Genomic DNA, 23,353 nt, shown 5'->3' with positions numbered 1-23,353 from the left:
GTCTTTTCATGGTTTGATAATCCATTTCTTCCTATTGCCGGACAGGATTCCATTGTCTGCATACAGCCCAGTTTATTTATCCTCTCACCTATTTTTTAATCCATTCAGCTACTAAAGGGTATCCCGGTAGTGTGCAAGATGTGGCAGTTATCAATAAAGCCACTATAAACATCTGTGTTCAGGTTTTTGTGTGGACATAAGTTTTCAAATACTTTGGGTAAATACCGAGGAGTGTGATTGCTGGATTGTATTGTAAGAATGTTTAGTTTTGTAAGAAACTACAAAACTGCTTCCAGAGTCACTACGAATTTGCATTCCCACCAGCAATGAATAGGAGTTCTGTTGCTCCACATCCTCATCAGCATTTGGTGTCGCTGTTGTTCTGGATTTTGTCAATTCTAATAGGTGTGTAGTGGTATATTATTGTTTTAATTTGCATTTCTTTGGTGACATGATGTGGACCATCTTTTCATGTGTTGCTTTGCCATCTGCATATCTTTTTTTTTTTTTTAAAGAAAGCACACACATGCACAGGGGAGGGGCAGAGGGAGAGAGAGAATCCCCAGCAGACTCCACACTCAGCCGCTCAAAGCCTGACACAGGGCTGGATCTCACCACCCTGAGATCATGACCTGAGCCAAAATCAAGAGTTGGATGCTTAGCCCACTCTGCTGCCCAGGTGCACCTGCAAATCTGCTTTCGTGAGGTTTCTGTTAAAATCTTTGGCCCATTTTTTGATAGGGTTAGAGTTTCAAAAGTTCCTTGTAGGGGCGCCTGGGTGGCTTAGTGGGTTAAGCCTCTGCCTTCGCCTCAGGTCATGATCCCAGCGTCCTAGGATCAAGCCCTATGTTGGGCTTTCTGCTCAACAAGGAGCCTGCTTCCCTCTCTCTCTGCCTGCCTCTCTGCCTACCTGTGATTTCTGCAAATAAATAAATAAAATCTTAAAAATAAAAAAGTTCCTGGTAAATTTTGGGTGAAAGTCCTGTATCAAATACGTCTTCTGCAGATATTTTTTCCCAGTCTGTGAACTGTTTTATTCTCTTGACAGCGTCTTTCACAGAGCAGAATTTTTTTATTTTAATGAAGTCCAGCTTCACTTGGTTCTTTCATGCGTCATACCTTTGACATTTTATCTAAAAAGTCATTGCCAGGTCTAAGGTCATCCAGATTTTCTCATATGTTACCTTTTGGGAATTTTGTAGTTTTGCATTTACATTTAGGTCTGTGATCCATTTTGAGTTAATGTTTTTGAAAGGTACAAAGTCTGTGTCTAGGTTCATTTTTTTGCATGTTGGTGTCCAGTTGTCCCACCACCATTTGTTGAAAAGGCCGACTTTGCTTCTCTGGGTGGCCTTTGCTCCTTTGTTCGAAGACCGGTTGACTGTATTTACGCAGGTCTATTTCGGGGCTCTCTGCTCTGCTCTACTGATTCACCTGTCTGTTCTTTTGCCAATACCATACTGTTTTGATTACTTACAGTAAATCTTGAAGTCAGGTAGTATCAGTCCTCCAGCTTTGTTCTTTCCCTTCAATGTTGTCTTGGCCATTCTGGGTTTTTTCTCTTTCCATATAAACTTTAGGATAAGCTCATGGATAGCCACAAAATAGCTTGCTGGGATTTTTATTGGAATTAAATTGCATCTGTAGATCAAGTGGGGAAGAATTGACATGACAACATTGAGTATTCCTGTCCATAACGTGGAGCTTCTCTCCATTTATTTAGTTCTTTTTGATTTCTTTGATCAGTTTTTTTTTAAAGATTTTATTTATTTGGCAGACAGAGATCACAAGTAGGTAGAGAAGCAGGCAGAGAGAGAGGGGGAAGCAGGCTCCCTGCTGAGCAGAGAGCCTGATGTGGGGCTCGATCCCAGGACCCTGAGATCATGACCTGAGCAGAAGGCCAAGGCTTCACCCACTGAACCACCCAGGTGCCCATGTAGTTTTTCCTCATATAAGTCTTATACATATTTTGTTAGATTTGTACTTGACCATTTAATTTTGGGGGGTACTAATGTAAATGGTATTATGGTTTTAAAAAAATTTTTTTGCCAAGTGAAATAAGTTGAGCAGAGAAGGTCAATTATCATATTGTTTCACTTATTTGTGGAACATAAGGAATAGCATGGAGGACATAAGAAGAAGGAAGGGAAAAATGAAGTGGGGGAAATTGAAGAGGGAGACAAACCGTGAGAGACTATGGACTCTGGGAAACAAACTGAGTTTTAGAAGGGAGCAGGGTGGGGATGGGTGAGTCTGGTGATGGATATTAAGGAGGACACAGATTGCATGAAGCACTGGGTGTTATACGCAAACAATGAATCATGGAACACTACACCAGAAACTAATGATGTACTGTATGGTCACTAACATAACATTATAAATAAAATAAAATTTCTTCATTGAGGTATAATTAACATAGATTTAGCTGTATAACATAATGATTCAATATTTGTATATATTATGAAATGATCACTATATAAGTCTCCATCATATCCCCATACATAGTTATAAGTTTTTTTTTCTTGTGATGAGAATTTTTAACATTTTCTCTCTTAGCAACTTTTAAGTATCAATACAGTATCATTAACTAACTATGGTCACCATGTTATATATTACATCCTTAATGATACTATGTTTTTAATTTCAAGTGCCACATATTCATTGCTGGTATATAAGAAAGTGGTTAACTTTTGCATATTAACTTTGTATCCCATGGCCAGGTAAATAACTTTTTAAACGTTTCTAGCATTGTGCAATATGGGTGGGATAGATTTTTCTTAAAATTGCCAACTGCACTTCAGTAAACATTTTTAACTCCTTCAGGTACGGAGACATCCACCAACCTCCATCAAAAGCTGTGTTACCATGTGTTGGGAACTGATCAATCGGAAGATATTTTGTGTGCTGAGTTTCCGGATGAGCCTAAGTGGATGGGCGGAGCTGAGGTATGGTGCTACTGTGAAATTGCCCCGCAAACAGTGTCCCATGGATTGTGTATACGGATGTTCTTGTTGTGTGATCTTTAAGGATGTGATGAGTCCTGTGAGTGAATATTCTCTTGTTAAAAGTATTGGTATTCCAATTGACTCTTAATAGTGAAGGTGATGATAAACCTTTTAACTGCAACTTAAACATAAAAACCTTAATACAAAGTAATACATGCTTATGGTTTAAAAAAAAAAAAGTAAAAGTGCAGAATCACATGAACATTTTGAAATTCAGAGTCTCACATCTCAGAGGTGAGGAAAGTATCCTTCCCAAAAATTTACTTTGTATAAATGAGAAACTGGGGAGAGAGGGAGTATATGTTTTCCTTTTTTACACAGCTTTCCTCTTCATGCATATTGTTCACTTGTTTTTTTTTACATCAAAATGTGCATTTTGAGATTTTTCCCATCTAATAGATACTCAGGTATTGCTTGGGGATCTTGGCCATAACCAAACTGTATGGAAGTCTTTGAAGTTACCGGCCCAGATTTTTATTCTGTATCTTGAGAATCAACTATGAAAAGAACTTAGAGGGACTTGGAGTAAAAACTTAACTCTTCCTAGTTCATTTCTGGGTAGTAAAAAGTATTTTTTAAAGAAAAGCATTCTGAATGTTTTGATAGAGGTGGGCTGTTGGCCCATTTATAATGGGAATGAGAAATCCACTAGAAGATCTTTATAAAGCTCCTGGAGTCACTTACTTAGAACTTTGGTACAAAAAGGAACATTTGATATTCAAAGTTGGGCTCATGGGTCTGGTTCACAGGAGATCAAATAGGAACCCACAGTGTTTTAGTTCATGTGCATTGATACACCTTATTCCAGATTGTCCTTATATTTATTTATTTATAAGTTTCCCTAGACCATGGGTTGGCAGACTGCTGCCTGCCTTCAGGCCACATCTGGCCAGCTGCCAGCTTTAGTAAATAAGGCTTTATTAGAACCCAGCTGCGCCCTTCATTTTGTGTCGTCTGGGGCTGCTGTCGGATGGCAATAGCGGTGTGGAGTCGCTGCAAAAGTCCCCGTGGCCCACAAAGCTAAAATATTTACTTTCTGGCCCTTAGAAAAAACTTGCCAGACTTTAATGCAGTGTGTGAATTTTTAGTTCTGTGACCTGAAACTGTCCTTTTCTCATGCTTTTTCCTTCTCACTGAAGTGCCTCCCCCATGAGCCGTCCTTGTGTAGTTACTACTGTCATTTTTCTCACCTATTTGTTTTTTATGCTGTCTCTGACTCTATTTATAGATTGTTTCTACCCTTTCCTTCTTAGTTCAGCTTCTCCTCCTACTTAAGTCTTCTGGTTACTGTGGTTAATAGATGTTGGTTTATAAAATAATATAGATTTTTACTGTCATCTGAGTGAAACAATTAGGGAGATGAATAAGCTACCAAACGATGTTTTAATGTTAGATCATGTGTTTCTCTTTATCTTTTTGGAGGGAAGGTATTGATGCGGAAATCCTTAAATAATATGTTTTAATAATCAATTTTATTCCCCCTGGATTCTTCATAAAATCAAAGACCAACTTTCCTAGAGAAATTTTTATATTTCAAAGCTAATAATTTCATTACAGCAGGCCTGTTTTAATTAAGGTAGATGTATTTGGTTGATACAGTAACATGGATATTGAAAATAAATGCCAGAATATTTATATAATTTAGTGTATTGGACTAAAAGGAAACAAGCTTTATAGTAGAATATGTGTGCAGCTCAAGTTGCTTGAATTTCTCTTAATGTTTGGTTGAAGCAGTGAGGTTTTTTTTTTTAACTTTTAAGCTGTGGTAAAATATACATAACAGAATTACTGGTTTAATCATTTTTAAGTGTAGAGTTAAGTGTCAGTAAGTAAACTGACATCATCGTGCAACCATCACCAACCATACACCTCCAAAACTTTTTAATCTTGCAAAACTGAAACTGTCCCTGTAAGTAATAACTCCCCATCTCCCCTGCTTCCCCCATTCCCTGGCAGCCTTCCTTCTCCTTTCTGTCTCCCTGGGTTGGACTATTCTAGGTGCCGCGTATAATTGTCCTCATGTAGTATTCGTCCTTTTGTGACTGGCTGTGTGACTTAGCACAAAGTCCTCAAGTTCATCCATGTCATAGCATGTGTCAGAATTTCCTTCCTTTTTATAGTTGAATAATATTCCATTATGGATAGACACCACATTTTATTCATTCATCTGTCAATGGATATGTGGGGTGTTTCCTTAGCATTGTTGTGAGCAGCCAGTTTTGAAGTGAGGGGCACCTGGCTGGCTCAGTCAGTTAAGCATCTGATTCTTGATTTTGGCTCAGATCATGTTCTCAGGGTTGTGATATCCAGCCCCGTGTCAGGCTTCTGCTGGGCGTGGAGTCTGTTTGAGATTCTCTCTCCCTCTGCTCCTCCTCCCCCCACTCACTCACTCACTCTCAAAAAAAAAAAAAAAAAAAAAAATAGCGGAGTATATATGTATTTAACATATGTACATTCAATTCTACCAGGAAAGTGAAAAGAAAAGCAGGTTTAAGTAGTTGATGTGATCCTTCTACCATTCATTAAAAAGGTGTTCACTCTATGTAAATTATCTGATATAATCTTTACCAAAGCCTCGAAAAGGAGGTGATCATTCCGTTCCATTGCATGGAGGAAGTAAAATGCCTGCCCGAGAGATTACCTTGCACGTGCCTGGCTGGAACTGCCTGCTGAGTATGTTAGACCCACAGCCTGTGTCTTCCTAACTCCGTGCACTCAGCCTCTCTGGTTAGAAGGAAAGAAGGCTTGTAGAAACAGTAGTGAGGACTGTTGAAAGGATACGTCTGTACTGCACAGAAGTAATAAAGTTGTTAAAAAACTTTAGGGACATATGTGATGAGTCCCAAGGAACTTTATATTGGATCAGAGCCTTAATAGTGAAATATACAGAGCAAATCTCCAAGAACCAGCAGGCTTAGGAAGTCAAGGCTGGGTGTGGCCTTCCTTGAAGCTGCGTTCCACCTGCTTGGGTGGTCTTGTTACAACAGGTGACACCCCTCCAGGTGCCAGGGTCGGTCGCTTCATAACCATACACTGATGCGTGGTATTTTTCAAGTAGTACTTTGGGGATCATCATTTTGAACCCAGGGTTTTGTTAATACCTTCCACATTTCAACAGTGTCTGAATGGAGAGCTAGTGTTAGGGTGATGGTGTACTGTGACAGAAACTCCAAGATTGTGTCCTCGTCCTTTCGGTGCGGCCTTGGGCACATCCCTTCTCTTCGGTTCTCTTTCCTTCATTTCCCCTGGGGCTTTTTCGGCTGAAAGTCTATGGCTAGAGGATTCAGCACAACATCTCACTGACCCTGACGCAGGCTTCCTAGGTGAGAAGGTAGCTGCCGGATGTGAGAGCAGCTTGGGCTTTGTGGGTGTGGTTGGAGGGGCTTTTGGGGGGGGGGCGGGGCATGGCTGGCGAGTGTGTGGATGGGCGTGGATTTCTCTGGCGACCCGCCATACCCCTCCCTTTGGCTGCTGCAGTCCAGGTTCACTGAGGACTTCCCTTTGTATCCGAGACACTGTCTCCTTAGGACTCCTTTTCCTTCACAGAGGCCTCCTCTGCCTTCTTGCACAGACAGGTCTTCCTGCCTGGAGCAGTCCACCACATAGAACAGGAAGCAGCTTTAGTTTTGCCATCATTGCCCTTGACAGCATCTGCCACCAGGATGACTGATACCATCTAGCAGAACCCACAGCTTCTGGATGTTTTTGGGTATTAGAACTGTTACAGAAGATCCACATGCTGCTTCCCTCTGCCCAGCTCGTATTTGGTGAGCACAAGGGGGACTGGACGGGGAATAGGGACTACTCAACCCCCCTGCTTGGGGGTTTTGTTTTGTTTTTTCCCATACAAAGACTTTATTCAAGATAGCCTCACAGTAGCACAGCCCAATTATCCACTATCAAGCGCATGAATGAACTAACTGTGGTACATCCCTACAGTAGAATACTACTCAGCAATAGAAAGGAACAGACTGTTGATATATTCAGCAACAGGGATGAATCTCAAAATACTTACGCTCAATGAAAGCTAGAAGACAGGAGAACGCAGGAGTACAGAGTGTTTGGTTATATTTATAGAACACTCTGGAAAATGCAGACTAGTCTATAAAGGCACAATACAGATCACTGGTTGCTTGCAGACGGGGGTTGGGGAACAAGAGGAGGGGATGCGAAGGGGCAGGAGGAGACTCGGGAGGATGATCAGATGGGGACTCTGGACTCTCACCTTCACAGGTGAGGCCATTCTGAGCAATGACAGTCTCCAGTTCTCTCCCCTCTGTTATTCATTGTGGGCTGGTTCTGCAGCAGCCCTGCAGGGAGGAGGAGTTGGAGGAGGCTAACGGGATTCTTGCTGCTCTGGAGCTGTTTGTCGGTGTTTGGTTGCTACCGTCCGCTCGCAGTCATGCCCAGTGTCTTGGTACGGGCTCCTTGATGGCATCCTTGTGTAGGGAGAGCCCCTCCGTTCTGGGAACCTGCGTGCTGCTCTGTGGTGGATAGTAAACGCTCTGGCTCACACTTGTGTTGCCTCCCAAGGCTGCTGCTCCCAGCCGGGTTCCCTCCGCAGCGCCCGTCGTCCATCCTTTTTCTGCAGGGACCTTTCAAGATGGCTGGAGGGAAGCTACCTTCCTGGTGTCTCTTGTTCTGAGGGAAGCAACCTCCATGGTTTGCTCCATCCCAGAAGGGTGCTGGCCAACGCCGCTCTCCTCACCTGCCGGCCGAGAGCCTCCTCCCTCGGGCCCTGCAGCTCCCTCATGCCCCTGGGGTAACATGAAACCCATCTAGCATTTGGCTTAGAGGGACAGTGGTGTCAATTATTTAATATAGACCAGAAGGCTTTACCTAGAAGGCAAGATTGTGGGAGAATAGAAATTGTCATGTTTTTGAAGATTCTACTGGATTAAAAAAAATTCCCTTTATTTTAAAGTGATTCTCAGAGCATTTGGGGTGTGTATGGGGGCCGGAAACAGGGAAATCAAGTATTTTGAGGCACTTTTCCCAGCAGAGGGTGCTCTAGAATGAAGATTCTGAAAACGTGTCAAGTACCTTTAGAAAGGATTATGGAGAAAATGCCCAGCCTCTCTGTGACTGTCAAGCTGAATTCTGTATTGAGAACCGAATTCTTTCGTAACTAATTCTTGAAAAGAGGGCTTCTTTTTCACAAAGGTAATCCTAATCTTCACGTTTATCACATATCTATGTTGTGTGTTCACTTGTGGTCCCTAATCATTCAAGTATGTGTGTATTTGTGCAGACGTTTGTATATTATATGTATATGTTAACATGTGAAATCACTGCCTAGTGCCGGCCTCCGTGGGCACACGGTGAACGTTAGTGTGAGGTTCGTGCACGTGAAGACCCTCGAGGCCTGGTGTGCATCCAGCTTTGCCTTGCAAAACATAGGTGCCTGGGTGTCTCCGTGTCCCTCAGGGAATTCCGCCTCACCTGCCCCTCATTCACTGCAGAGCTCGGCTTGAGCAGAGCCCTTGCTCACAGCCCTCTTCGTGGTCAGCGGACTTCGGGCATCTCTTCCCCAGGGGCCCAGGAAGCCATAGGCTTGGTGTCCCCTCCCTCCCCACCAGGTGTGAGGGCCGCGTGATTTTCAGGAGCACAGATGGGCACGCTCAGCCCTTTGGAAGCTGTTCCTGTTGTAGTCAGCTCTTCTATTTATGAACATTTCACAGTATTGCTGAGGGGCTTAGGGGCTCATGACACAATGCCCGTCATGTTCCGTTCGTCCGTCGTTTTAAAGACACTTTGTCCTCCTGACCTGAGCTTTGGGGGCGGAGCCGGCGCGTGCAGCTTGCGTCGCTGGTGAGCCTCGTCTCCTGGTGCTGTGAGAGCCTCGCGCGCTGCCCCAGCTCCCAGACCCCCATCCCCTGCGCGCGTCGCGGGGGCGGCAGAGCGCCTTTCTGTCCGTCGCGGCGTGGATCCCCAACCGGACTCATCACCCGTGTCCTCTCTCTCTCTCTCTCTCCGGCACCGCGGGGCATGATAATATCCATCGTGCTGATGAGCGCGCAGGAACATCCAGCACGTGGTGGGGAAGGGAAGCCAGGAAGCCAGCCACAGACCCAACTGGGAGTTAAAGCTAGAAGGCAGGGAAACAGCTCCTGCTGGGGGAGAGTTGGTTTTGGTGGTAGGAGGGCTGGATTTGCAAATCAGTCGCTTCTCACCTCACCCCCTTGGTCAGTAAGGGAGAAGAGAAAACAAACAGTGGATTCTTAAACAACCCAGCCGCTCTGCCAGAGAACAACGATGGCGGCTCTGACATGTCAAGACCTACCTTACTCATTTTAGTTTGAATGCAGGTTTGTTTTTTTTGTGTTTTTTTTTTTAACCCCCTAAAATTTTCTGTCAGATCCGTTTCTGGCATGCTGAGGAACACCTCATACGGGATTTGCGTTGGTTTCTGTTTTCCCGCATTGCTGTGGGACCACAGTGTACTGGGAAAGTGCTCTGACTGAATGACTACCTGTTGGAGATGTTTGTGTTAACCCACATCACATGAGCCTGTGGCTGCCCCTGTCCTGGTGTACTTCACCTCTCCTGTGGTTGTGCACATCCATAGCGAGTCCCCTAAGTGAGAAGCCGTCATTGTAATGATGAGTTAGTTTGACCTTTAAAAGTTTTCCTCAGCTAAGTTTTGGAAACATACTTAATATTAAAGAGATAATGTTAGGATTCACTACTATTGTGAAAGGAATCCAAAAGAGACTATAAAATAAAACTGGTAAAGTTTCCTACTCTGAGCGGCACATGATTAACTCCCAAAGCTATTAAAATCCGTTTTCATTTCTTTCGTTAATGTTGCACACAATTTTAAGTCTCACTGCTTTTTAGGATACTTTTTTTTTTTTATGTGCACAATTCTTTTGTCCTAATATTTTAAAGGAATACTTTCCTCAATTTGAAAAAGTGTGTGTAGATTCAAATTATGGGAAAAAAAAAACTTCACTTCTTGTTAGATTCTAAGTGGAAATTATTATATATACCAAAGAAATTTCATGTCTGTAGAGGTTTGGTTATTAACACAAGACCACATGACTGGAGTTCAGTAGCTCTTGCATAAAATAGCTTGTGAGTTGTTCTTCGAAAATGATAATGTGTTTGGGACACCTGAGTGGCTCTGTTGGTTAAGCCTCTGCCTTTGGCTCAGGTCACGATCCCAGGGCCCTGGGATCCAGCCCTGTGTTGGGTTCCCTGCTCAGCAAGGAGCCTTCTTCTCTTTCTCTCTGTCAAATAAATGAAATCTTTTTTTAAAAAAGAAAAATAATGTTTGATGCAAGTCCACATTTTATACACACACACACATATAAATATTAGCTATGTGTCTTTGTTGTTTTGAAAAACACCTTTGTAGGGATGCCGGGGTGGCTCAGTTGGTTAAGCGTCTGCCTTTGGCTCGGGTAATGATCCCAGAGTCCTGGGATCGAGTCCCACATCGGGCTCCCTGCTCAGCAGGGAGCGTGCTTCTCCCTCTGCCCTTCACCCCACTGTCTCTCACTCTGTCTCTCTCTGTCGCGCCAATAAATTAGTAAAATCTTAAAAAAGAAAAAAAAATACCTTGTAGACAAATGATTGGGAGTTTACAACATTTAGTGATCTTTGTTCATTTTCTCTTAACATGAGATGCATAAAGAAAAGTTAGTTGATTCAAGTCATTTAGAAGGCCCAGCTGTTCTTATTGTATAGTATTGAGACTGAGAATAGCCAAATTCAGTGAATTTAAAATTTTTATGTGCTAGTAATAATAACATAGGTTTATTGTGGTTTTTTTGGTTTTTGTTTTTTTAAAGATTTTATTTATTTGTTTGACAGAGATCACAAGTAGGCAGAGAGTCAGGCAGAGAGAGGAGGAAGCAGGCTTCCCACTGAGCAGAGAGCCTGATGTGGGGCTTGATCCCAGGACCCTGAGACCATGACCGGAGCCGAAGGCAGAGGCTTTAACCCACTGAGCCACCCAGATGCCCCGTTTAAAATAAACTATAAAGATCCCATTTTCCAGAAAAACTGCTAGTATTGTCTTATTGTATTTCACACTCATTTCTGTAAATTCATTTTAAAAAAAATGGGGGTGCCTGGGTGGCTCAGTGGGTTAAAGCCTCTGCCTTTGTCAGGTCATGATCTCAGGGTCCTGGGATCGAGCCCGGAGTTGGGCTTCTCTGCTCAGCAGGGAGCCTGCTTCCCTTCCTCTCTCTCTGCCTGCCTCTCTGCCTACTGTGATCTCTGTCAAATAAATAAATAAAAACTTAAAAAAAAATGAATGGATGGTAAAGCTGATACATCTTGTAAATATGGAGCAGCTGTGATCCAGACCCAGGTCTGAATGGATCACTGTCACACCTATGTGAGGCATTAACTGAAGATATTTGATAAAAACATTACTTGGGACTAGATTCCCCTCAGGTATATTCCAGTTGCTGTTTATCTTTTAAAAATTCTGTGGTGTTATGACTCCTGGATTTGTAGAGGTTATATCCTGAATGTGCTGATTCATGGGAATTTTGTGTTTGTTGAAGCAGCATATGTGAGCCTAACAGAATAAAGAACGAAATACATACTCCATCTTACAGCGTGAATGATGTCTGTCAAGGGTTTCCTTGTATTATTACCTCAGTGTAGCTTAGTGCCACAATACACACAAGTAAAACTTCTTAGTAGTTAATGTGGCTTCTTTAATGAAAGTATGAAGTCTGATAATCCCACACCTTATGCCATTTGATTAAGTGTCAGTGAATGTGACAGCCATTACTGGGTCCCCTCTTCAAAACAGAAGCCAACACTTACAGCAGTTTTCTCCAGTAGCACAAAATACGCCAAGCTGAGAAACCAAAAGATTAGAGGGGAGCACTTCTTTCCACACTCGTCTGGCCCCCCATGGGGGAGTTTTCCTCAGTCAGGGCTTGAAAACCGAATAGGTCAGGCTGAGAATTCCCGGCCAACTCATAGTCCTGAGCCACATTCTTTTACGTAAGCACCTTATCGACAGTCGGGTTGAAATCTCGTTCTGCACCTGCTGACTCTGGTTTCATTTCTCGCTGATGCCCTGGGAGAAGTGCGTTGTTTGTTGGGCCTGCCCAGGAGGCTGAGTAGTTGTGGGCTCTGCTAGGTTACACACTGCCTGTGTACGAGATGTTGTGACGGCCTTGCATGCTGTTACAGGTCAGGTTCCTTGGCGCGTGGACGGGAAGTCGAATGGGCGTGCTTTCAAAGCCTGTGCTGGGGGCGAGGGCAGAGAGCAAGGAGGTGAGCCGTAATGCAGTCATTAGGACGACCTCGGCCAGTCCTCCAAGGAGCTCTCGAGCTGCGTTCGCCTTCAGCATTTTCCTGACTGGGGCTTTATACCCTTGAGTTCATCAGTCATTACATGGAGGAAGAATCCAGAAGGATCTGTGACCTTGGGAGAGGCGGTCCTCTCCAACCTGAGGACAGGCCTGGAGGTTCTCAGCCCAGCACTGGCCGCTCCCGGTGCACAGCCTACTGCAGCCTCCCCTGCACGTGCTGCTGTCCATTGGCAGTCCGTGCCCTTGGGAGTGAACATATGCAGCTCAAGTATATGTCAGCACAGTTCTGGGGACCAGATAGCTGCACCACCGCAGCAGGTGTAAGAAGGCAGAATTCAAGCAACCGTTTTGAAAGAAATTCTACTTCCCTTTTAAAATCATTTAAGGACCCTCCCCCAGAGCCTTCTCAGCTTTCTCATTCTTCCTCCACCTCCCCTCCCCATTAGCTGCCCTTCTCTGCACCCCCTTCATACTTCACACTTCTTGCTGTTACTACTCCGTAGTGTTCCTCTGTGTGCATGTGTGTGTCCCTCTCTTACTCGCATCTGAGCATGAGCTGCTCCAGACCCTGTCCTGTTGATCTGTGTGTTTCAGAACCTGGTTCAGCAGTGGCGGACACCCAGTAAACGCTGGTGGAATAAATGGCCTTAGCTCGGACTCCCCGAATAGTGGCCAGCTGTGTTTGATAAGTTTGATAATTTAAATCATGTCCTCTTAAAACCAGCCACTATGGTGACCATAGTTCCCCTCCCCACCCCAGAAGCAAGGGGGCCCTGACTGGGGTGGCTTTTCATTTGTTTCTCTCCACTGAGGTTTGCCTGGTCATGGATAATGAAAAGCTAAATGGTAAAGAATGGTTACTTATGAGTAAATAAAGAATGATAGCTTTAAGGGGCCCCTGGATGGCTCAGTTGGTTAAGCATCTGCCTTTGGCTCAGGTCTTGATCCCAGGGTCCTGGGATGGAGCTCCACATTGGGCTCCCTGCTCGGCAGGGAGCCTGCTTCTCCCTCTCCCTCTGCTTCCACCCTCATGTTCTCTCTCTTGTGTTCTGTCTCTCAAATTAATAAATAAAATCTTTTAAAAAAATGATAGCTTTCATCCCTGTTGGTGGTGTTTGGAGTAGAGTTACTGGATTTAATATCCACAAATGTAAATATTTGATTTATAGTAATTCTTAGAAATTTTTTGTTAATTAATACTTAATTACATAAAATGTGATTTTCATGAAATAAGATCATTTGACATAAGGAAAATTTATTTAAACAATGTAGACATAAAGTAGAAGAAAGCTGTGAAAAACAAAGATTTAAGAATTATGTCTTTTATAATTGGTCGGATTAGTATTACTCCTACGTTGCAACAAGTCTGTGCTTGTGAATCAGATTAATTGCTTCCAGAGAACACAGTTATTCTAGTTGATATCGTATTATTTAAAGAAAAAACAATAATATTTTGTGAACAGGAATTTATAGTGTTTTGTGAAGGCCTGATGGGGCCCTTAGCTCAGTTTTTTATCTGTTTTCTTTTTATCTGGATTTCAGAAGAATCACTTATTTTTTTAAAGATTTCATTTATTTATTATATTTGTCAGAGAGAGAGAGAGCACAAATAGGGGGAACAGCAGGCAGAGGGAGAAGCAGGCTCCCCACTGAATAGGGAGCCCGATTTGGGGCTTTCTCCCAGGACCCTGGGATCATGACCTGCATCAGAGGCAGATGCTTAATCGACTGAGCCACCCAGGCATCCCAGAAATGTCCCTTTTTTTTCTGTTGAGATGCAAGTGTCCTCTTCGTTAACAGTATTTTTCTCTCCTCCTCCCAGTGATTTCCAAAATTAATTTTTAAAATTGCCTTTAAATAGTCTGAATGTGAAGCTAAGGTTAATAAATATACATTATTACGATTTTAGTGGAAGAAATTTCTAACCTATGTATTTGGGGATAGCAGTGACACTTAAAAATGATTTCAAAATCTGAGACTTTGAGCATCTGAAAATTCAGAATTGTTTCCAGGTTAGCAAATTTGCTTGGTGACTATGGACTGTCACTGGGTTGTGATGAAGAGAGCTACAGTGAAAAAGACGGACTGAACTGGCATCCCAACAGTAATGTACCTTGGGGCTTTCTACCTTAGATTAAATATAAACGGCTACAATACTTAGTCCAGCCAGATATGCTGAGAAAAACTCATTCGACGTGCTCGCAACACCTGTCATCAAAGGTTTGGTGTGGTTCTTGCAGTGAGTTTTACTGCCCTGTCTTTCCGTCAGCTGGATCACTGCAACTGAATTAACCATCATTTATGATCGATATATCATAACTTTAATCACTAAGCTATAAAAATTCCATCTTCATTTAAAGGATAAGAAAAGAAAACTATGAAGTATTAATGAGGCTACTTTTCATTACATTTGATAAAGTTATGATCATAAGATTGCTTGACAATATTCACAAAGGATCAATTAAACATAAGGTGAAACTAAAATTCTGGACATGAGTTTATTAACTTTGTATATGAAAACCTTAAGGAAAACATAAAAGCTTAGAAATAGGGTATACATAACTACCAAAGCAGTCAAAGAAGGGACAATGTTCATAAAGAAATTTTTATTAATGCAGTACCAAGAGGAAAGAAGGGAAGAGCAAAGTGAATAGAATACTTGAAATTAAAAATGTGGAAGCCAGTATATCAGCAATAACAATTAATGGAAATGGAATATAGATACTTAGGTTAGATTTTTTTTAAACTCAGTCAAGTCTAACGTTACTTGCATGAGACCCACTTAACATGATGACGGGTAAGTTGGAAATACAGTGAGAATGAGAATGGAGAAAAGAATTAATGGAAATCAGAAATTTATATGAGGTTTTTCCAAAACTGATGATCTCCGGAAAGACTGTGAGGAGCCTGGCAAAAGATGGAAGAGAATGCACTGGAGGCATTCGATGTTATGTGTGGTTTGTGGCAAAAACCCGTACAGCAAAATGTGATTCATGTTTGTGATGGGAAACTGCTCTGAACACAGAAAAATGTCACCAGGAAAGAGCAGCCAAATTAAACAGGATTTTCTAGAATTTTTGGTAAAACTGTAACTTACTTGGAATCCCACTTCTGTTTCTCAAGTACATATTATCTCTGTTCTTTAGCACAGTTTTTTCTGAGAAAGAGATGTTCAACTTACAACATCCAGTGCGCCGAGTGTTTAAAAATGCTGGGCACTTTAGACAGGCATAGACATTATGATTGATTTATAAATGCAGAAGAATCTGATTGACTAGCAACAGGTGGTCTACCAAAATGAACCTGTAGACAGAGAGTGAATGGGTATTTTTGTTTGGAGAGCTGGAATCTAATTCCTGCAAATTTAAGCACTTGCTGCAGCTAGGCAGTAAAATCTGAAGTAGTCCATGCTCAGACACTCTCATCTAGGTGACATTTAGCTTGGGGCCATCACATTGCCCTGGTGGAAGGAATCCGTGCATATGGGATTGATGAGAGCAGTGCAGCAAGTTAGAGTGAATGTTGGACAGTTTCACCTCTACAGAGAAGAAGCTGCCCCAAAGGCTGCAGGTAGTTCATAGAAGTTTCAGTGGAACAGAAACCGTAAAAATACCTTACTGTGTAATGAGATGGAAGGAAATATGTCATTGTTACATTTTTTATGAATCATGGTTATCGTCTTTGAAATTAATTCCATATTAATTATGTCCTTAATTCTTATATTTGTGTATTTCAAGCATGCACAATAATATACTCTTAAAGATAGAATTATCTAATAAAAATTAAAAATTAGTTAAAACAATGAAAACATAATGACAGGTATTTGCCTCTGGCCTTGGCAGTGTAACTGGTCCTAGAGCAGCCCTCCTGCTATCAACAGCGAGAAAACCACTCGAGATCAAGCAGTCCTTTGCAAATGTAGTCAGCAGGCATTGCTGGACCATCATCTGTAAGAGCAACAAGTCCTATGACAGCTCCATCTTTCTGCCTTTCTGGAGATATTTTCTGGAATCTGGCACAAGGACGGAGGAGCCCACAGAATATTGCAGTCTCCCTGACTTAGTTCCTAAAGAATTCAGGAAGACTGAAGCCACTGGAATTTGCCGGCAGGGAACTACCACGAAGAGTCCCAGAATTCTGCCTTGGTCTCCCTTTGTGTCCTTGCTGACCTTTAAGTAGTACATGCATAGGATGAGACTTCATGATTCAGGCTAACAATTACCAGGGAGCTGTAAGCCAACAACTACCAGAGGGTTGACAAGTCAGAAGCTGCCACTTTCTGACCAAAATGGAAAGACCTGTGAACACCAGGGTCTTCACCAGCAACCCCAGAAAGGCCCACCTTTGCAGTGGGGCTGTAGATGTTCCCCAACAAAGCTTGAAAACAAGCCTCCAATGTATCAAGCTGACCTACTAACAAATTAACTGCCTCAAAACTTTTTAAAGGAAGACAAAACAAACAAGTCAGAAAATCTAGACAACATTCAAAATGTGTAGAATCCAATTTTTAAAAGCTGCAAGATGTATAAAGAAGCAGAAAAATGTGACTTATAACCAGGAGAAATAGTAGCCAATGAAACAGACTCGGAAATGACAGGTAGTAGAACTAGCAGACAGGGACTTTTTTAAAGCTATTATAAAATAATTTTTAAAGGATTTGAGAAAATGTTAGTATAATGAACAAAGAAATAATATAAAAATGAGCCAAACATTTTTCTAGATGTGAAAATAAGCCATCCAAAATGAAAGTCTCTGCGTGGGCTTAATAGCAATTTAGATACTACAAAAATATCAGTGCATTTGGAAACAGGACAATTGAAAATAAACCAAAAAGAGACAGAACAAAAACAAAAACGAACACAGCCTCATCTGTGGGACAATGCTAAGTGATCTAACATTGCGTATTTGAAGTCCTACAGTAGGGGTGAGGGGGAATATGAAAATACATAGGAGGGGGAAAAGGTCAAAAGTGTTATGAATTTGAGAAAATAGACAAAGTCATGGTTCCAAAATGCTCGACAAATCTCAAGCAGGGTCCTACAGCAAAGCCCGTTATTAATTAATTTGCATAAAACCTAAAAATATGATAAAAAAAAAATCTTAAAAGCAGCAAGCACATAGTGAGAAAACACGGTGAGAAAATGGTTTGAAATGATTTCTCACCTGAAACAATGCAAGGCAGGAGACAATAGAAAGAAAACATTTTCCTTTTTGACTACCATATTTAACAGTACAGTTCTTCCCCTCCCCAACCCCCACATCCTGCCCCTCCCTTACCTATACCTGTCATGTTCTCCATGGCATTCATCATTTTATAATATGCTACATAATTCCACATTGTCTCCTCCACTAGAACACTTTTTTCCTATTCTGTTCACTAATGTATCTTTAAATGTCTTGCACATAATGGCTGCTTAGCAAATATTTGTGGAATGAACATATAAAAGAGTAACACTTGTTGGTAAGTGTGTGAGGCTTCTGAAGACAAACAGAACCAACAGGTTATGTGTATGTATATATAGAGAGATTTATTTTTAAAGAGTTGGCTAGGAGTGCCGGGGTGGCTCAGTGGGTTAAAGCCTCTGCCTTCGGCTCAGGTCGTGATCCCAGGGTCCTGGGATTGAGCCCCGCATCTGGCTCTCTGCTCGGCGGGAAGCCTTCTTCCTCCTCTCTCTCTCTGCCTGCCTCTCTGCCTACTTGTGATCTCTGTCTGTCAAATAAATAAATAAAACCTTTAAAAATAAATAAATAAATAGTTGGCTAACATGATCGTGAAGGCTTTACAAGTCCAAAAGGTACATCGGCAGGCTGGAAATCCGGAGTTTCAGTTTGAGTCTAAGGGTTGTCTGCTGGCAGAACTCGTCCTTGCCTGGGATGGTCAGTTTTTCTGTTAACGCTCTGGGCTGGTTGGATGAGGCGTACTCATATTACGGAGGGTAATCACCTTTAAGAGTCCACCAATTTAAATGTCAGTGTCATCCAAAAAACACCTTCACAGAAACATCCAGAATAATGTTTGACCAAATATCTGGGTACTGCGGTCTAGCCAAGTTGCTAGGTAAAGTTAGCCATTGTAGTAGGATGTGGAAAAACAGGAACTGTCATTCACTGTGACACGTCAGATGTAAGTCGGTACGACCATTTCGGAAAATAATTTGGCACCACCTCACAAGGTTGAATATGTGCATATCCTGCCACTGAGCAATTTCACTTCTCTTTATAGACCTGGAAATACAGATAAGGCCACAGATTAACATGTTCAGAATTTTTGTGACGTGTTGCTTGTAATAGGAAGAAAATAGAAATAAAACATTTATTCGTGGGAAAAAGGATCAATCAATTGTGGTATATTTCTAGATCAGAATACTGCATAGCAATTAAAAAATGAATTAAATATACGTATGTTGACATGGATTAATTTTTTAAATTACGTTGAATTAAAAGTTAATTCCAAAAGGGTATGTGTGTGTATTTATATAGAGTTTGAAACCACTTCTATTTAATTTTGGCAACTCAAAATCATAATATATTGTTTGTCATATTAGTCTACCAAGGTTGTTTTTGCTACCTGAGATTCTCCTGTTTAATACTACCAAGGAAATCCACAGAACACAGGCTTTTGGTCTTTGACATCGTGTTGTAGAGGCAACTAAAGATGCCTAAGGAGCTGTTCAGTAGAAACTGCATCACGTCACCAGGTTGCACCACTGATGAACTTTCTTGCATCCTGCCTATTTTGCTAATTCTTACTCATTTACAACAATTTTAAAATACGTGACCAAGACGAAATTTCAAGGTCAGGGATATTGATATGCAGAATGGCAGATCGCATGTATTCTCAGTTAAAGCCTAGACTATAAATTTAAATAAAAATCACATTGAGTCACGACATGCAGTTATATCTGTTGATATTTTCCATTTAAGTATTTCACTATGCTTTTTTTTTTCAAACTGTGATGCAAGAGTAAAATAAATTAAAATTGATGTTTATCTTTTTTCTAACTTTCTTTTCCAGTCATAAATTTGGGGTAACCATATGACATTTGAGGTTAACCTTTATTTTTTTAGTTAACAGTGGTTTCACAAAAGAGATTTTCTAATCAGCCCCCTGCCCTGTTTTTATTTCCTTCCTAGTTGTCTGATGATGGTCGCTATGTCTTATTATCAATAAGGGAGGGATGTGATCCAGTAAACCGACTCTGGTACTGTGACCTACAGCAGGAATCCAATGGCATCAGTGGTAAGTTATCTTTCAAACAGGCAATTAGTCCAGAAAGCTCCATTAAGAAGCAATTATTTTGATCTTCTAATTGATTTCCCAAGAAACCTCCTTCCATTCAGCCGTATGAACCCTCAGTTCATATTTTTTCTTTCGGTATTGTTGCATAAAATGAGGAAAAATTGAATGAAACTCTTTGTTGGCTTTAGCATTTTTTCCATAAATTGAGGTTAACTGTATATTTTGCATATGAATGTGGACGTGTCTGTTGATTATTGCAGATGAAGTGTGTTAAAGAGAATCTACCTCTTTGGTCTGTAAAGCACTGTAATTGTCTAGATGTAATGGTGCAAACTGTCACAGGCAAAAGGAAAAGACCAGTGACAATTAGTGAGGTTAACAGGTAATTATAAGATGGTTTCCTAGCACTGAGCCACATGCACAGTAACAGCCTGATTTTGCTTTCTGGGAGCCTTATACATCATGAGAGTAAGCATAGGACCAGCCAGCTACAGATTGTGGCGGTGGCTCATTTTAAATGTTGCTCTTTTCGAGCCTCTAGGTCATAGCAGCAGCATTATCGAGCACTAAAGCTTTCCAGCTGCACAATTTACTATGCTAAGAATACCCAGACTCCAAAACTGCTCAGATAGGCTGGCACTCGGATAAGAACAGGAAACTAATTACACTGTTCTGGTTAAAATAAATATATTTTAGAGAATGTGATGCAGATTTTCAAACTATATAATTTGAGTGCATTTTAAATTAGTTAGATTCACTATGTTACATTATGATAAGAAAATATACAATTTTTTTTTTTTTATTGATCGGGCATTGCATCATTTTTAGACTTCTCTGAGCAAGATCCACATCCCGACATTCTTAGATACTGCAGAGCGCCATTCCCAGATGCAGCAGGATAAAGTCAGCAGATTGATTCAGGTGTGACATATATATATCCATTTAATAAAGATACTTGTAGGGTTTTTTCTGTTTAAAAAAAAAAAAAAAGATACACCCATTTTGATCTCAAAAGGAAGTTGCAACAACCACACCAGTTGTCACGTTCTTTGACAGGAGCAAAACCAGTACCTAAGAATTGTTCGCTTGAGTTTCCAGTCTAGTCGACATGGAACTGAACCTCTGCAGAATGAGATCTGGAAGAAACAGGGACAGCTGTTACCCTGCTGTTACCCACACAGTATTCCTTTGTGAGTCTGAGCTGGTGGAAAGGACTTCGCCTTTCCCCACTTTATTACAAATTCCAGTTCCATCATTCTTCCTCTAGAGAGCGCCAGTTTCATTTTCTTTTTATTACTTTGTTATTATATCTTTAAATTATTAGGTAGACTTGTTATTAAGTGATGCAAGTTAACAAATCAAAAAACACAAATTGCTTAATTTCCTCTAGATACAAGGAAGAGAATTTCTTCCATAGACCGTTATACTGAACTCGTATTGCTGTGTCTGCTTTAATAATAGTAATAACTGAGTGAAACTTACAAAAGGGCTGGCAGAACTCAAGGAAAGCCTGTTTTCTTCCAAACCTCTTGGTCTTTATCTTTTTTTTTTTTTTTTTTTTACATACTTTTTAATCCCCCAATTTATCATTGCCATATTATGGAGGAATTAGAGAAGAGGGTATGATACCTAGAGATTGAGATTCTGGAGGGAAGATGGTGCAGAGGTACACCAGGCCATCACAAATAAAATGCCAGACACTGTAGCCCTGAAATAACATGAAGGAGAATGAAGGGAAGCGTCTAAGGAACCATGAATGGCAGTAATGCATGCAGCTGGGAAGCTCCTGTTCACAAAACAAGCCAGCTCCCCACTGGCCTTCCCAGTTGGATCTTCCTTGAGTTACCTGACTGTTGTTGTCTCTGCTTCTTAGGTGGCTGTTTTGCAGTCTAGGTGAAGAGCCCAGTGCTCTTACATTAGCAATTATCATTTTCCAATTCTTTTTTTTTTTTTTTTAATCATCCAGAGGAATTTTAAGGTTATTTTGTCATGATCTGAACAGAAATCCAGCCATATGTTGTACTAGGGCTATGTGTAAACCTGTAAATTTATTTGGTATTTGATCTCTCAGTGGAACCACTTTTTTTTTTTTTTTTTAACTTTTTTAACTTTTACATAAGCTCTATGCCCAACATAGGGCTTTGAACTCACAATCCTGAGATCAGGAGTCTCATGCTCTACTTACTAAGCCAGCCAGGTGCCCCACAGCCACATACTACTTACTAGAGTCACTCCTAGGTATATGTAGTTTTGAGCTATTGATGGCTTGTGAAGGTATCTATCAGGGTTTACCCAAAGAAGCAGAACCAATAGGAGACATACATTAAGAGATGTTTTGTAAGAGACAGGCCTATGTGATTTGAGGACTGGCTAGCTAAGTCTGAAATCAGTAGGGCAGGCTACCAGGAAAGACAGTCTGGAATTCTCAGGCACAGGCTGAAGCTGCCATCCACAGGCGGTATTTCTTTCTCAGAGAAACCTCAATTCCCGGAGAAGACATTTCAATTGATTGAATCCGGCCTGCCTAGATTATCTAGGATAATCTCCTTTACCTAAAATCAACGGATTATGGTCTTTAATCACACCTACAGAACACCTTTGCAGTAACACCTCAGTCAGTATTTGATTGATTAACTCCAGACATGTCAAAAAGACCATCTGAGTGAGCTCATGGAAAACCATAGGGAGAGCCAACAAGTCTGACCATACTCACCTGATTTCACTTTTTAATAAGGTGACTAAACTGACCAGTATTTGGAATTCATTGAGGCACTTAAAAAAGTATGTGGTATCCTATAGATTTGGAAGCGAATAATAGGATAGGTGGATTTGAAGCTTTGATTTGTACACTGATATGCATACTAAAGGCGCTGGGGAGTGTTGGCCAGTGACAGCTGCTAATGTCTGTGTCTGGCTCAGCTTGCCATTTCTTTTTCATCATTGTTTCACTAGCATTAACTCTGTGGATGACATAAACCTCAGAGTAGTTACTCCTTTGAATGGCAGTCCTAGGATTCTGAAAGCTCTGGACAGTCACAATGATCGGCCAGTACTAATTAAGATGAAATTGGGATCTATTTCCGTGCTTGGATTTAAGTCAGTTGCATACAACAATATTAAAGAGAGCTTGTTCGTTTGTTTTCATTGACAGCTGGTTCATTAGGAGTCAGTGATATGATTATTACTGTTCATTTTTTTTCTTTTTTTTTTTTTTAAAGATTTTATTTATTTATTTGAGAGAGAGAGAGAGATCACAAGTAGGCAGAGAGTCAGACAGAGAGAGAGAGAGAGAAGCAGGCTCCCCGCTGAGCAAAGAGCCCGACGTGGGGTCGATCTCAGGACACTGAGATCATGACCCGAGCCGAAGGCAGCGGCTTAATCCACTGAGCCACCCAGGCACCCCTGATTATTACTGTTCAAAGAGACAAGTACTATGAGTTGAACTGTTGAAGACATTAAGTATAGTTAGTTTATTACAGGAGAGACCTAGCAGATCAAGATAGTGATCGTTAAAAATTTTTTAAATAATCCCTACTGATCAGGATTGGATGTATTGCAACAATAACCAGAACAGTTTCAAGTCTGATGTCAGTTTTAGTCTCAGCTCCAAGACTAACTGGTGAGCCTGGGGTGGGAATGTTTTCTCTCACTATTTCCATGACTACTGATGGGGAAGGAATACCTACGTCAGGAGGAATTGTGAGGCGTAATGAAGAGGTATGGAACACAGCTTAGCAGGGTTCCTGGCACATAGTAGGTTCTCAGGAATTCCTCCCTTCTTTTTTCTGTTGTTTCTTGACTAAAAGAGGAATATTTGGAATGAG

At 41.3% G+C, this 23,353-nt stretch overlaps 1 protein-coding gene across 2 annotated transcripts in view; it reads left to right on the top strand.

Annotated features, from left to right (window-relative positions):
- PREP (prolyl endopeptidase) overlaps positions 1–23,353 on the top strand; it is a 112,175-nt gene that overhangs the window by 29,520 nt on the left and 59,302 nt on the right. For both annotated transcript variants that reach the window (XR_004382753.1, XM_032858225.1), the window contains exons 6-7: positions 2,824–2,945; positions 19,424–19,529. Coding sequence is in view for 1 of the 2 variants with exons in the window: in XM_032858225.1 (XP_032714116.1) it covers positions 2,824–2,945; positions 19,424–19,529 (228 nt within the window). In the remaining variant the exon portion in view is untranslated. The remainder of the gene's footprint in view (positions 1–2,823; positions 2,946–19,423; positions 19,530–23,353) is intronic.

This window comes from Lontra canadensis, unplaced genomic scaffold, assembly GCF_010015895.1.
Source record: "Lontra canadensis isolate GAN:19392208 unplaced genomic scaffold, GSC_riverotter_1.0 scaffold14, whole genome shotgun sequence".
NCBI lineage: Eukaryota > Metazoa > Chordata > Mammalia > Carnivora > Mustelidae > Lontra > Lontra canadensis.
Note: the sequence above shows the minus strand (reverse complement) of the source record. Positions and strands in the feature narration are given on the sequence as shown.